The 17500-nt window shown below is 38.3% G+C and overlaps 1 protein-coding gene across 1 annotated transcript in view; it reads left to right on the plus strand.

Moving 5' to 3' along the window:
- Positions 1 to 17500, plus strand: part of LOC121383880 (mucin-17-like) — a 209380-nt gene that overhangs the window by 90661 nt on the left and 101219 nt on the right. The window contains exons 33-34 of the mRNA XM_041513976.1: positions 1705 to 1857; positions 9043 to 9111. Coding sequence (XP_041369910.1) covers positions 1705 to 1857; positions 9043 to 9111 — 222 coding nt within the window. The remainder of the gene's footprint in view (positions 1 to 1704; positions 1858 to 9042; positions 9112 to 17500) is intronic.

Genomic DNA, 17500 nt, shown 5'->3' on the forward strand with positions numbered 1-17500 from the left:
TTTACATGCGTGTCCACTTGTACACAAGATGTTTGGCATGAATCACATCATACTCTAATAGATGCTTCTCGATGTTCAGAGACTCCAGCTTCACTAAAAGTGTCTGGTCTGCTGTGTGAAAATTCTGGTTGGCCGTGCAAGCATCAGTTAACTCCTTTGCGGCTGGTGATCCTCCAGGAATGCACCCAGCCAGAAGTCGAACATTGCTTGCAGTGTTACTTCATGAGCTTGAAGAGCCCTGTCGTAATGGTCGCCATTGATAATCTGTACACTGCTGTACAAGTCTGCTTCCTTCCACGATATTGAAGGTTTAGTGTCCTCTTGTACATGTCGATATCCATGGTTACCACCAGTTTGGCATCTGGTCCAATTACAAGACAATTCACTCTTCACAGTCGATCCAGTGCTGTGACTAAAGTGGTCCATTCATGGGCTGCAGCGTTGATGATGGGAAGCCCAAAGGCCTGGTCTACTACAGTTGGGACATCTACAGGCAATGGGATATATGCCAGAGAATTGTAGGCTGTTCTCCAACCACCCTGTCTGCTAGGAATTCATCTGGTTCACCTTACTCTATTGGTGGAGTTTTTGGGTTACGTTCATGAACACTAAACCTGTTAAAGAAACGTGCCACCATCCACCCAATGTCATTGGTATGTGATTTGCTGTAAATGTCACCATACAATCCCATCTTGTAACTGGTGTAGTGTGGACTCATTTTGGTCTTTGTATTACCCTCAATCGTACACAAAACCATGTGATAATAGTTGGTGGGACATTGTGTAAGCCTGCAGAAGTCGGACTGACTGAAATGCACCGGATCCACCACTGTTTCGCCGTGGTCCCAACGCTGATGCTCACCAAGGGCTGTTCCATGGAAACTCCCTTTTGCTATCTGACGGGTCCACTTTGTTGTCAGTGTTATCTAGGGAAGCCTCTGAGGGCACACACTACCGAAACTACAAATAATTCCATGAAATTAAATGTCTCGCCTACCATGATGTATTTCAGTGCACTGTAATGGAAATCCACAGGTACATCTGTAAACCAAGTTTCCATGAGATAGGACTTACGGTTTGTGAGAAAATGGACAAAACGCATAACTTTAACACAAAAGTTGACACCATCACCATCGGAAAAGTAATACAGGTCTATGTCTCGCCTTTTCAGTACGTAATGCATTTGAATACATTTTCCGAACCATTTTGGTATCATACCTTTGCTCCAAAATCACTTCAGGATGAAATAGAACAACTGGCAACATGATTTTTCATACCCTCGATACTATTTAGATGAATTTAAATGCATATGCCAAAATTAGATAGAAAATTATGACAAGGTTTATTTTTTTGACATTTACCAATGGACTATAAGGATAATTCCAAACAAGACAATTAAAGTTTTTTCCATTGGCTTTAATGCCATCTGACAATCTCAGGGAAATTGTATCAGATTAAGAAAAAACAAATGTAGGTAAAGCCAAAACTTTTTTATCCCGTGATCTATCTGTATAAACGGATATGTAACCATCCTTTCATGTATGGTCTGCGAAGTGTAGCAATCGAAGGCCTTACACTGTGGTGGATGTAAGGTATATGTGGGGTGGATATATGTGGAGTGTAATGTAGATATGTATTTGTGGTTTATGGTTTTTGGTCCTTTTAGCTACTGGATCGTGACATATTGCATGTTTATATTTATTAGCAGGTCTTCAATTCGCCGCACAAGCAATGCTAGTGTTGACCCTACGACAGTTACGCCAATGGGTGGTCAGGAACCAGAAACGACATTAATTGAGTCAAATGAGATATCAGAAGACAACCCATTCAACACATTAATGGATACAAGTACATCAAAGTAAGTCACATACATAGATACATACATACTTATATACATACATACATACATACATACTTATATACATACATACATACATACATACATACATACATACATACATACACATTTAAACACACTCAGAGGCATATGCACTCCCATATATGTAGGGAGGGGGAAGTGCTGGAATCTGCATAACAACATTTATTGATATTAGCATTGCTGTCAAACAACTATATAGGGTGGCAAACCAATCACTATGTATGGATTATAATTAATTTTGCATGCAGAATGATAGAGTTAACCGGGCAATGGCTACCCCCACTCCGTCTACCCTTATGCGACCCCGCACACACACACACACACACACACACACACACACACATATATATATATATATATATATATATATATACAGACACACATACACCCACACACAGATAGATACACACACAGACACGCACACATACAACAACACTCACACACATATGCATTGACAAACACATATATACTGACACATAATGACGCACATATACATTCTAACACACACACACACACACATATATATATATACACTTTCACACACACATACACTCGCACACAGACTCACATACACACACAAATATATACACACATATACACTCACACACACCCGCATACATACATACATACATACATACATACATACACATTTAAACACACTCAGAGGCATATGCACTCCCATATATGTAGGGAGGGGGAAGTGCTGGAATCTGCATAACAACATTTATTGATATTAGCATTGCTGTCAAACAACTATATAGGGTGGCAAACCAATCACTATGTATGGATTATAATTAATTTTGCATGCAGAATGATAGAGTTAACCGGGCAATGGCTACCCCCACTCCGTCTACCCTTATGCGACCCCGCACACACACACACACACACACACACACACACACACACACACACATATATATATATATATATATATATATATATACACACACACACATACACCCACACACAGATAGATACACACACAGACACGCACACATACAACAACACTCACACACATATGCATTGACAAACACATATATACTGACACATAATGACGCACATATACATTCTAACACACACACACACACACACACACATATATATATACACTTTCACACACACATACACTCGCACACAGACTCACATACACACACAAATATATACACACATATACACTCACACACACCCGCATACACACACACACTCACACACATATATACACACACATATACACTCACATACAGAGACACATACACATAGACACACACACACATATATACACTCACACACATATACATACACATACAGACACACAGACCGACACTCGCACACTGGCACATACACATATACACATATACACTCACATAGTCACACCCAGACACACACACATACACACAGAGACACATATACACACAGATAGACACACACACAAATATACACTCACACACATATACATACACATAACACGCAGACACACGCAGACACACTCACAGACACACATGAATTAAATATATACTTATGACATGTCTTCCTGATTATCCGTTTTCAAAACGGTTTTATCACCTTTTTATATTTACGTAAAGAAATTTGATTTATAGACAATATAAAATGGAATTACGTTATACTTTAAAATATATTACGCTTTTGTCCAATATATAAAGGTAGTTCAAAATAACCATTTTTTTAGATTATTATAAACTTAGTTGTAACATTTTACTTTTTTTTTCTTTTTTTATATGGCAGTTGTAGAATATTGGTTCAAATAAAACAATCTTTAAAAAACATAAATACTTAATTGATGTTGAAAAATCATAGAAAGCTAGGATACAATCCTTCCAAAAATTACGGTATTATTTATATTTCATAAACATATTTTGAGGTAATTATCACCAAATAGAGCAATTTTACGAACTTCGTGAAAACTTGCGTTTAAAAGAGATTTCCATCTTGAATCTTTATTTTCCAATTTACATATCCAAGTTATTTTCAAAGCTTTTACACACTTAAAAATATCTATCATTCCCAGACCACCCCCTTTAATAGGTTTACATATTGTTATTCACTTGTCTGGTTTATTATTCCATAGCAACTGGAACAATATTTTCTGTAATTCTTTTTGAAAAGATTCTGTCGGGTTTGGTACAGATAAAAATAAATGGTTAAGCTTGGATATTAATAATGCCTTTATTATTATTATGATCTTGTTTATCTCGAACAATTTAGAATCATAATTTAGTTTTTTTCATTTCCGAAATCTCTGTGCTAAATATAATCACGAGGCGAATTCCACTGTCAAAATTTAAGTTGTCAGGGTGTATCCTCACTTTTAACGTCTCTACCCTTACTCAATCTGTTACCGGTTACCTGAATATTCCTGTTGAACCATTTATTCCAAACCCCTTGTGTTGTTTCAAATACCAGAGGTTTGGCCAGGGTCAGAACACATGTTGTGGAAAACTTACATGTGCTCGCTGTGGTCTTTTTGATCACGACAGCAAGACATGTAAGAACGATGTACTGTTTCTCAACTGCAAGGGCAACCACTGTGCATCCTGGCGATAGTGTCTGCGGTGGAACTGAAAAAACGAGTTCAACAGGTAAAGGTACAGAATGAACTATCTTTCGTGGATGCCAGAAGGTTGGTGGAAACCGCATCACCGACAGTGGCTGACAAGCGATATGCAGCTGAAGCTGCTGCCAAAGTCGCCACTAAAAGTGTTGCAGTGAACACAGACCTAACCTGGCATTGTGATGAAGCCAAGTACAAGAAACTGTCCGATATTGAGAATGCGCAAACCACAGCAAAAGGAAATTGAAACCCAAGTGTCATTTGATTTTAAACGTCCACCAACTAGGTCGGGCACTAGTCTCCCTAAGACAGACAATGACACAAAGCAATCTCCAAAGACATCTACACTACGTTCGGTCCTGATCAGCAATATGTATGAACATTTGGCTGGTATCGGTGATGATGATATGGATTTTTCATTTCCAATTCATTGCTATTTTACAAATGTGGATTTCTAAAACCAGATGCAGCAAGAAATAATTATGACTATAAATAAAAGTACACTTATGGTTTACTAATAGTTTAAAGTGAATATAGGTACAACACCAATTAACGTAACACTAATTACATTAATTTCAAGTGATGCATTACATGCAGTATTCACACATGGCTTGCTTCATGTTCAATGTATGATCAGAGTTACTTGCTTAGCATGTACATGTATTTGATAAGTACATAAACAATAACTATCTGGTATTTACATTTTCAGTCAAACAGTGTGGCTTTTTTCAGTGCCATGCTAGAATTTATCAACATACTCCCTCAAAAAGTAAAAGTATTATAAACTGTTATACAGCTTAATAATCGCTGGAGAATAAAATGTTGGGATTTTGCTACATTTGTCCAAAATAGTCTAGTTAGGCAAAAATAAAAGAAGAACCCCCCCCCCCAAAAGAAAAACAAAAAAAACAACCCCAAACAAACAAAAAACGAAACAAAACAAAACAAAAACAACAACCAAATCAACTTTTATTTTTTTAACAAATATTAAAATTTCCAGTTTCAGGATATTTATGTAAATAAATTCTAGATTATAATTTGGAAAGTATTTTGTTGTGGTCAGTTTGTTTTTGGGTCAGCAGCAAAAACAAAACAATTTGTTCTGTTATGCCTCAAGTATTTAATCAAATCTCACACTGCAAAACAAGCAGTCTCTTTAGAATAACCAATAATGAAAAGAAATTAATATTTTTATTACAATATCTCAGCATATTTTAAATTTGGTGTTAAACATCTGTGTTTCAGAAAAACAGCCTTCATAATTGACCCATGGCTTTGACACTTGGCATAGATACTGACTCACTGAGAAGGTAAACCCATGGCTACCACACAGGCTACTCCTACCAATTATTGTAATTTCAGCATTTTCACTTTCATTGGAGTTATTTGTTTACACCACCATCGCAGCATCCTTTGGTAGTATTTTTTGTCAGTAATTTCAGATATGCTTAGTATAAAAAGAAAATGCATCCTACATACATATTACATCTTACAAAAGAGATACCCAACTAGTAGGCCCCCTATAGACAGATTAACAAAGGAATAATCAAATATAGTTTAACAAATGAAGAAAATAAAATTTTATTCTGCCTTGCACCTAAAAATATTCCTGGGAAAATGACTAAAAAATATTAGGTAGGGCCAGTCTAAAAACATTTTTAAAAACTACATTTGCACTCTTTTTAACTTTAAAAAAAAAGGAAAAAAAAAGGAAAAATAATCAGGGTAAACCTTTTTTTTTTTTAGGTAGGGTCGGTTTCAAGAAACAATTTTGTTTACACCTTAATGGGCACACCACATCTCACTAGTCTGTCTATATTGTATGTATGCTATTTGCATGTCTCGAACAATTATTTTCTTCTTCAAATTGTGTATTAGGGGCTGTGGAAGAGGTGAGGGCCGATAGGGCTATGGTCTCCTTTTTCTTCTTCTTGTTACTGTGCTCAAAAGTCTGGAGATGCCATAGTCCCTATGTTAACATCTGATATTTAAACTTATTCTGGGTGAGCATATCTCCGAACCCCCACCAACAGGTTCGAGCCCTCAAATACATGTATATTCTCTCTCTCTCTCTCTCTCTCTCTCTCTCTCTCTCTCTCTCTCTCTCTCTCTCTCTCTCTCTCTCTCTCTCTCTCTCTCTCTCTCTCTCTCTCTCACACACACACACACCACAACAGACAGCACACTACTAGTATCCCCACCCCATCTCCACTTTCAAATACACTCTGCTGGCCCTGTATATAAAATTAAAAAAGTGTTGTTTCTAAAACATTTTTTTTTTAGTGAATCTGTGAAATTATTGATTAAAAATAAATAAATAAATAAATAAATCAATATTTTAATAATCGACAACAAACATGATCAATGCCATGGGGGTATTACGAACCCACCAAAACCCTCCCCCTCACCAAAAAGCAGTGAACAAAACACACAAATAAACAAATGTCCACAAAGCATACATAAAAGGAAGAAAATATAATATTTCAACTAGATTTCATTCAAATAATATTTCAATAATTATTATTTTTTAAAATCCACACACCGAGAATGGATAGGTTTTTGGCAATTACATACAAACGTCTCGTTTTCCAGCGATTTACTCAGTTTTTTGTTGTTGTTGTTGTTGTATTTGGTCAAATACTAGATCCGTTATGCAGTCCAGACATTCTTTGTGCAATGCATCATCGTCTGAAAAAAATATGACCACTTTTCCTGTTCGTACAGAGGTGGACAAAGTAATCTTATACGACCAGTGGCTTCTAATCACACTACCAAACAGCTGTTTAAAGCGAGACTCTTAGGGTGTATAGTAACGACGCGACCTCAAAGGGGGAGATAATGTCTGGGTGTTCGCCACTACTGGTGCCGATGATCCCATGTGTTTTTTCACCTCCATCTTGAAAGATATTGCAGAGGAAACTATTCCTAAGACTTCGGCAGTACTGAACCGTTTCAGTAAACCATGGTTCAATGAGACTTGCAAAGATGCAATGAAACAGCTAAACAGAACCCTCGAGAGGTTCAAACGCGAACCAACCGGAGATAACCTGAATACTTATTGTATCGCTCGGGCAAAGGCTTGAAAAGCTGCCAGACAGAGTAAGAAATCATCTTGTGTGTTAAAAAGAAGTATTATCATTTTCCAACATTGATTTAACAGACATTTTGGGAAAGCCTTCATATTTTATTTTGCCACCTTGGTCTATCAAACCACCAAAAATTGCATTCGATCTTGTGCATCTAAAGACACACACACGCACACACACACACACACACACACACACACACACACACACACACACACACACACACACAGAGGAACACACATACAGACAGTCACACACAAAGACACAAACACATATACACACACACATTGACACATACACCCAACCACACGGACACAGACACACATACACATACACACATATACTCATACACACGAACACACACAGAGACACATACACAAGCACGCTCAGACAGATATACAAACACACTCACACACACAGACACATACAGAGACACATATAGACACTCACATACACATATACAAACACAAAGACAGACACACACACACACACACACACACACACTCACACACAAGGGCAAACAAACACACGGATACACACACATACACACATACACATATATACACACAGACACACACACTCAGATACACACACATATATACACACACATTGCATAGAAACACATACACACACATACAATCATACACTAATAGACATGTACACATATACACGCAAACATACACACAGGGACACACACTGACAAATACACAATCATGCACACACACACACCAACACATACACATATACCCACAACGATATACACATATGCACACATAGAAACACACACAAATACACACACACACACACACACACACACACACATATATATATATCTCTATCTACACACAAACACACACACGAAAACACACATTCACACACACACACACACACACATGCACGCACAAAAACAAACTCAAACACGCACACACACACAAGCACTCTCACAGACACACACACAAGCACGCTCACAGATACACAGACAATCTCTCTAACACACACGTACAGACACACACATGGACACACACATACACATACAAACACACAGGCACACACGTAGACACACACATACACACACACACACACGCACACACGGAAACACACACAGACATACACATTGGCACACACACACACACGTATACAAACACACACACACACACACACATACAGATATATGCACACACCTACACACAGAGAGAGACACTGGCACACACACATACACATACACACATACACATACGCACAAACGCACACACACACATCTACACGCACACCTACAAACACACACACGCACGCACGCTCGCAGACACACACGAAGTGATCATGACAGATTGTATGTTTATATTTGTTGACAGGTCTTCAACTCGCCACACAAGTAATGCTAGTGTTGAACCGTGTACAGTTACACACACAGAGATACATATACACTCACACATAAACACACACGCACGCGCACACACACATACACACATTTATGGACTGAGTGTTATAGATTGTATGTTTATATTATAGGAGGTCTTCAATTCGCCGCAGAACTATTGCTAGTGTTGAACCTTCTACAATTATGCCAAGTACACCTAGGTAAGTCAATATAGTCCTGTAGCAGAGACTGAAAAAGAGCCTTAGTGTTTGAGTAACCGGGGTCAGAAGTATAACATTTGTCACTGTGGCTGAAATTAATCTCTGGGGTATGGAGTTCACAAAAATATAAGATGACATTTTCTAAAGTTGGTGCAGACAAAATGGCGTCCGTTGTTTTCAAAATGGCTGCAAGTCATCATCAACACTTTATGTTTTCAGAACTACAACACTTAGAAATATCATTTTGGTGTGAAAATAGATGTTTGTGAGCTCAATGAGTTCATTAAATCTGTTTCTAATACTGCCAGACATTCTGTTGACTAATGGGTGACTAAAAGGACAGTAATTATGGTATGAAAATCTAAAAATATTTGTAACATGACAGAAAAACATAATTTTATGTCAAATGTTAGTTTTAGATTGTTGCTAAGTTTAGTTAGCATGCTTTAAAAATATTAAAATAAAATATAACTGCGAATTGTAAATAATTGTATAAAATAATAGTTCAAAATACCCACATATGATAAATGATTCCCATGTAAAAAAGCGTTGTTGTAATTATACAATATATATCCAGCCATTATAGCCTGAATAAATACACGAATTTATGAATTAGTGAGTGAATGAGTGAGTGTATGTTTGAAAGAATGAATGAATGAATTAATTAATTAAGACTATATTTTAAAATTACTAAATGTTTGACATCCAATAGCCAATGATTTGAAATCAATGTACTCCAGTGATGTTGAACAAAACATACTTTACCTCAACTGACATAATGTGTGTTGCAATATGCAACAAAATAATCTGGTGCATCCCTTGGATACACCCGCATGCTGCTGTGCAAGGTTGTCCAATGTCAAGACATTAGCACTTTGAACTACATGTATATATAAAAAGGGTCGCCTGGTGCACACCAGGATGATCAGCGATTTTGGACTATTTAGTGCATATCGTCTGTTTCATCAGTTTTGGTAAGCCCTACCATTAAGTGCTTTCTCGAAATTAAACAAGGTGGAATCCTCATTGATGGACATGGTGTTTATCGTTATGTCAGCTGGTAGGTATCAGTGCATACGTCTTCAGCAGGTGTCCATTTCTTTGCAAAGACACTCTTCTTATAGCCGATGTCTCATTGAATAGTGTTTAACAATGCATAGTCAGCGTTACTGAACAGGGCCCAATAATGTGTTCAACTTTCTTCATTATTATGCAGTATGCTTAGTGTTTCCCATGTCCCCAGAAATGTTGTAGCCATTTATAGGCAGGATACAGAAATCATATTACAGTGCTACATACGCTTTAGGGTCATTCCGTGTCAAATCACTCCAAAAAAGAGGAATTTTAAACCTCACCCCATCAGATTTGTCTAGAATTTTCTGGGGTAGTCTGGGCTGAAAAACCTTAATTTTCAAAGATGAGCTCAATCGGACCAGCGGTTTGGGTGCTACAGCCCGCCCATTCTGGCAAAAATCACCAAAATTGGGCGTGGGCGCCTATATTTGAACATCTTTAAATAAATAACCACTGGTCCAATCTTGATGGGAATAACATGTCTTGAATGGGAATTGTAAGTTAAAGTGTCATAACCTTTTGACCTTCACTTTGACCTTGAATTTGTCCTTGTTGCCCTCGTGACCTTGAAATGAAAATTGGTCAGTATTATAGCCCAACATGTTTGCTACACAATATAACAGAACTAGAGGTATAATTTTCCTTTGTAGTCCACAAAAGCAAATACAAAATCCTTCTCCATGCAATTTAACTTCAATTTAGTTAATACCCCTAAGGATAAATCCTACTGACTATGTTCTTGAAATTTGGCGCACCCATACTACTGACCATATTGATCAATAATTAATGGAACTTAAAACAGTTGATTGTCTCAGAATTTTGTAGAAGCCATGCCCATATTGACGATTTATGTCAAATGTGTCAATATTGCAAATATTGGAATGTTCCAAGTATATACCCCAAACGTCAACTATAGATGATATATACCACAATTACGAAAGCCCCTAACTGATCAGTGTTATTATGAATACATTAATTCTATGGAAACCTAGTCCATAGATACTGTTCTATGCTTTAGTACATATGAAGTGACATTAATTTAACACCCATAACAACCACATGTTCATCAAGTTAAAATAATGGGGAATGTTCTGGGGTGTTTTTATTTCAAATTCACGACTTTCTGAGGCTGCTTCCGTAAGTAAGTGTACATATATTATTCTAAAACACTTCTGATACTTTAGATTGTAACTTATACAATAAATCAATCCTTGGTGTACTGTAATTAATTCAGACATTTTCAAGTTTGTTTGTGTCCTGTCATAGATAGACTTGATACATGTAGTCTATATAGTAAGCCAAGTGTTGGAAATCCACCCCGCTATCGATAATGCAGACTGACTACTACAGTATGGACATCTGGGCCCCGTTCCACGAACGAATTGTAGCTAAGGTTAATTGTAGTGATTTAAGGTGAGTTTTACAACTGGCACCGTAAACTTTACAGCCGTTCCACAAAGCAACATTACGTTAGTCGTAAGTGCCCCTTTAATTATTAATAGATTCTTTGCAAAGAAGTGCGAATTAGTTAAATAATAAATTGTTTACCGACTTTTCGTAACATGTTGGATGTATTCATTGGTATGGGACAAGCATGAAGTAATTTTGTCAATTTATTCGGTAAGCGATAATTGCCGAATGCATAAGACATGAGAGTTATCTCCCTTATTTTTGTGTAAAGGTCGTTAGACCTAGACTGTTTTTCATCGATCAGTTTCATAAAAGGTATTTGGTATATATTAGATCCATTTTTACACAAAGAGTTAGTATCCTTCTTAGAAAATTATCAAATCATCATCTAACTGCCATTTAACAGCTACGCCAGTGGCTTACAACTGCCTCGTACCAATTGTAAATTTTCACTGTAATTTACGACGATAGTAAGCTACGCCGCGTCGTGCAACGGGCTGACAATCATAGAAAATATTTAAGGTCTCGATGGTAGGTATTTACGACAATAGTAGGGCTAAGATCGCTTCGTGGAACGGGGCCCTGAACTGATGCACAATCTCTTGTCATCATCCATTGATGTGTCATATTTCTCCTCAACAATGAAATATAGGTTTGGTGTATATACTTAGAACGTTCCAATATTTGCTATATTAACAAATTTGCCATAAATCGTCAATATGGGCATGGCTGAAAGTGTTTTAATTTCCAAATGTAATTATTGTTGAATATGGTCAGGAACATTCAATGTCTACTCCTAGTTAGTAGGAATTATACTTAACGGAGTAAGTAGTATTAACTAAATTGAAGTTAAATTGAATGGAAAACGTTTTTTCAATTTACTTTTGTAGACTAAGAGGAATATTACACCTCTAGTTCTGTTATATTTTGTAGAAAACATGTTGGGCTATAATTTTGACCAATTTTCATTGCAAGGTCACGTGGGGAACAAGGTCAAATTCAAGGTCAAAGTGAAGGTCAAAAGTTCATCACACTTTAACTTACATTTACATAAAAAAAATTCCAGAGATGCCATTTGCATCAATATTGGACCAGTGGTTACCTATCTATGGACGTTTGGGCTGGACGTAGCACCCAAACCGCTAATCCAATTGAGCTCATATGTGAAAATTAAGCTTTTTTTAAGCCCAAATCTCTCTAGAAACCAAATGTCAAAAAAATCTGAGGGGGTGGTGTTAAAACCATTCGGTGATTTGACACGGAATGACCCTTTAGCTGGTCATACATAGCTGGTTTATACCAGGTATGACTAAATATGTTATTTTGTTGCATGTGAGGAGACATACAAGTATCTTCTTTACTCTAACTATACTCATATTACTATAACACAGAAGCAATACGATAACATCACTGCTTATTACAATGTGTTGTGTTCACTTCCCTGAAGTACACTTTGCATGTAGCACAATTCTGATGTCAGCCTAATTCGTGTTTGAATATACTGACTTCACAACTGCCATATTTTGTAATATGTACTTGTATTGTCCTGTTCAACATTGAGACACAGCATCGTCGTGTCGTTCAGACTGATACCAAGACATTTGACTGTACACTTTGTATAGGCTTTGCCGTATATTATACTTGGAGCGAATGAAATATTATTATATCTCCTCATATACGGAAACAGTATATGCCAGTCTTAACTGATTTACATCAATCATTTTGAGCGATGCATGCTCGACACCTTGATGGCATACTGTTGATTAATGTACGTATGGTTGCCCTGGGTATTGCCCGCCATTCATTCTGAAGGGCTACCGCAAACTGGGCCACGTTGGCGGGTGCTGGGTCCCTGGAGTACACTCTCCGCCCGAGAACGTCCCACAGGTGCTCTATAGGGGACATATCGGGGGACTTAGCGGGCCAGTCGATTGTCGGTATGCCTTGTTGTCGTAGGTAATCGGTGACTATCCGAGCGCGATGTGGTCTGCCATTGTCGTCTTGAAATTCAAAATGTCTGCCAATATTTCTCGCCACTGGAACAACGACAGGACGCAAAATTTGGTCCAGATATCTCTGGCCAGTCAAATTTCCATTAACAATAATCAAGTCTGTTCGCCTGTCATGTGTGATCCCTCTCCACACCATGACACTACCACCCCCATAACGATCATGGTCTAGAATTGTAGCCCGGGCATATCTCTCGCCGCTACGTCGCCAACAACGTTTTCTGCCATCTGTGAATCTGAAGCAGAACCTCGATTCGTCTGTAAACATGGTGTAACGCCATTGTCGCACAGTCCATCCCTGGTGTTGCCTAGCCCACCGTAATCGTTGCCGCCTATGGTGAGCTGTTAGGGTCACACCCTTCAGAGGACGCCTCGCTTTCAGGCGGGCTTTGTAGAGTCTGTTCTTGACATGTTGACATGTTGATGTTGACATTCGCCTTCCTGTTATTGTACGGAATTCACTGTTGATAGCAGCAGCTGATTTGAATCTATTGCGTAGAGCAATTAATGTTGTACGATTTTGTCGAAGTGTCGTCTTTTAGGCCTGCCACGCCCAGGTCTCGTTGCAACCCCGCCAGTTTGACGGTACATATCCCACAATCTAGAAATTACACTTTTTGATTTATCAAACATTCGGGCAACTTGGCATATTGACGTACCTCCCTCTATCGTACCGACAATTCGCCATTTCGTCTCTTCATTAAGGTATTGTCTTGGGACCATTTTCACGCATGTGATTACCTCACTTGCATCGGTGATTGTTAGTTCCACGATATGCACATACACGTGATCTTCTGTGTGCACGTGCATCACATGCTGTTCATGCATGATGTGAAATTTCATTTTGATCAGATGAAGCGTTCAGATGCAAAACCACTGTATTGTAACAGTGCATGTCAACGATAGTTATATTCACATCAGTCGTTCCCTTATTTTTTGTCGGTAGTATATATATGACCAGCTAAGGAATAAGCAATACAACATCATTATGTGGCTGTGACACAGAAAATGTTCTATTTAATGATGAAGAAAGTTGATCAGTTGCAGTTGATTGCAAATATGGGGACATAAGGGATATTTTTAGGAAGAAAAGTTGGTAGCCACCAAATGTTGTGTCCCTGTAGAACAATGGATATTGCGCTTCGCTGAACAATCTTCAATATTAGATTGCCAGTAAGAAAAATGTGCTTGCAAAGGCTAATTCCATAGTAAAGTTACATTTTCAGAAAGTTTTCAAATTTAGTTCACTGATAAATCATGTATATAAATGAAATGCATAATGATTCCGCTTTATGAAACAGACATAATGTTCAGTTCATGTTTAAAATGGCTTACTAGAACACTGACAAACCATACGCATCAAAGCATTTGTTTTTATGGTCTACCAGATGATAACCAGTATGAGGGCGACAGTAGCAGACCCGTAAATTGAGCCCCATGTATGCAAATGATCTAGGTCACGTGACTTGGGCATGGCGTGTTCTGATTGGTTGACCTTTAGGGTGCGTGACCTCTTCTGATTGACTGATTTCGAAGCGTAGGGTGTGATGTCACGGGGACGCTGACCCCTCGAAGCGTCATGACGCTGACCTAACTAGGTTAATGACTTTGGTGGCTGTGGGATGGGTGTGTGAACTCAACCTCTATGAAAACATGATGTCGGCCAGATTTATGAGCTTGTCAACTGTTGGGCATGTGTACTCGTTGACCCCGGGTCATGTGGGGATGCTGACCTCTAGAGGGCGTGGCCTCTTCTGATTGACTGACCTCAATGCGTGGGGTGTGACGTCACGAGGACGCTGACCTCTCGAAGCGTCATGACCCTGAGCTAACTGGGTTAATGACTTTGACAGCTGTGGGATGGGCGTGGGAACTCGACCTCTGTGGATACAGAATGGCAGCCCGATTTATAGGTTTGGCAGCTGTTAGATGTCGTTTGATGTACAGGAAAACGGAAGTCGTTAATGACCATCGGATGTCAAGATAGCTTGGGGTCAATGGCTTTGGCAGCTGACGGACATCCAGGGAACATTCCATTAATGACAGCTGTGCGTGGGAACCTGGCTTCAGGACAGCCAGACGTCGGCTTCAGTAACGTCGGGGGAACATTCCATGCCCATATGAGGTTGAGACGTCATCGATGGTGGTGAGAATTTAATGGGTTTGACAGCTGTACACATCGAGGGAAGGAAAGGTTTGAAACGTGCCCAAATACGGTGATGACCATGAGTCATCCCAGAATGTGTTCAGACACGCCTTGACCTCAAGATAGCGTGGGTACGCTATGGATGACGTGGGGTGTGACATCACAAGAAATTCCCGAGACATTGCTGTATTTGAAAACCCCCACAAAACCCCCCACATTATTTACGGCCTTGGTGGTATAATGGTTAAGACTGGTAGCTACTGGGTTCGTATCCGGGTATCAACTGGTGCAAGGTTTTCAGCCTTTTCACTAACTACTACCTCCCAGTATCCTAGATAGCCCCAGATAGCTGATGTGTGTGTGCACGTCCTTAAACCTTAATGGACTATTGGACTAGTGTTAGAGTGAAGAATATCACCCCTAAGTACTATCCCCACTGTCCTAGACAGCACTAGGTAACTGGTGTGTGTGTCTCGAGGATAGCGTGCTTGAACCTTTATGAGATAGACGTATGGAAAATAAATATAACCTTGCAGTGTTTATATTTATTTATATTCTGAGGGTTCACAAATACGCCAGAGTCTATCAGATGTGTAGCTAGGTCTTAAAATACAGAATATATGAAATAATATTATATCGTCTCCTAAAAATACGAGAATGAGAAACACGTGTGTCGTTTGCAAGTGAAAGAGAATGCTGTTGCTTCCTTGTGAAATGTGCTGCCTGGCGGAAATATGATACCCCCTGAGTCGAAACAGCTGTCTTTTTAGCAGGAAAAAAAGATATCTGTGGTTTCTGAGATAAATGTTTTGCTTAATGAAATACGTTATATGCTTATTTTAAGTTGCAATCTGAATTTAGACAATGATAGCTTTTATTTTATTGATTCGTCTACCTTAATAATTTATTCTTATAAAAATGTATAACTATAAATTAACAGCTTTTTGTAAATGTTTGTACAATGAATTAATGTTTCTATCGAGAGTGCACTGATGTATTCTTCAAGTGTCTGTAGAAAAGCACTTTAATAGTCTGTGATTGATTACTATTTATAAACATACAAAATTATTTAATTAATTAATTAACTTTCTTTCTGTTTTTCTTTTTTCTTTCTGTCTTTCTTTCTTTCTTTCTTCTTTTCTTCTTCTTCTCTTCTTCTTCTTCTTCTTCTTCTTCTTCTTCTTTTTCTTATTATTATTAGATAAACAAGAGATTACATAGAGCGACTAGCCTTTAACGTAGAAATATTACTTTGATAGATTAAGCAAGAAAACGTAATCTGTTCTAATTGTGATTTTAGCGAGCCTTATAGTTTCGACGTAATGTTTGAGATAAGTCAGTATATGTCACACGTGCTTAATCCATCAATGTAAGTCGACGACAGGCGGAGTAGCAGATGACATGCAGTGTTCGCCGCCATGGGTTTACCAAGTAGCACGTATCGACCAAAGGGAAATAACTGCATTTTACATGAGTAAAAAACTAGAGTACTAGCCTTTACAGGGCCATTTAATATAAATTTTACCAAATTGGTAAATACAGAGGCGAGTGGTCGATCTACGATCTCCGTCGGTGGACCAATTGGATATAGACAACCAATGCATTATGACTGGTATATCATAGGCAGTGGTATGTGCTACCATTTGCACACATCATTGCTACCTTTCGCTTGAATGCGTCCCTTTGCATGATTCGTACATAGAACTCTTTTCCTGACGGTGGTTGCAACTCTTCTGAGACATTCGCCGTT

The sequence above is a fragment of the Gigantopelta aegis genome, chromosome 10 (genome assembly GCF_016097555.1).
Source record: "Gigantopelta aegis isolate Gae_Host chromosome 10, Gae_host_genome, whole genome shotgun sequence".
NCBI classification, from domain to species: Eukaryota; Metazoa; Mollusca; class Gastropoda; order Neomphalida; family Peltospiridae; genus Gigantopelta; species Gigantopelta aegis.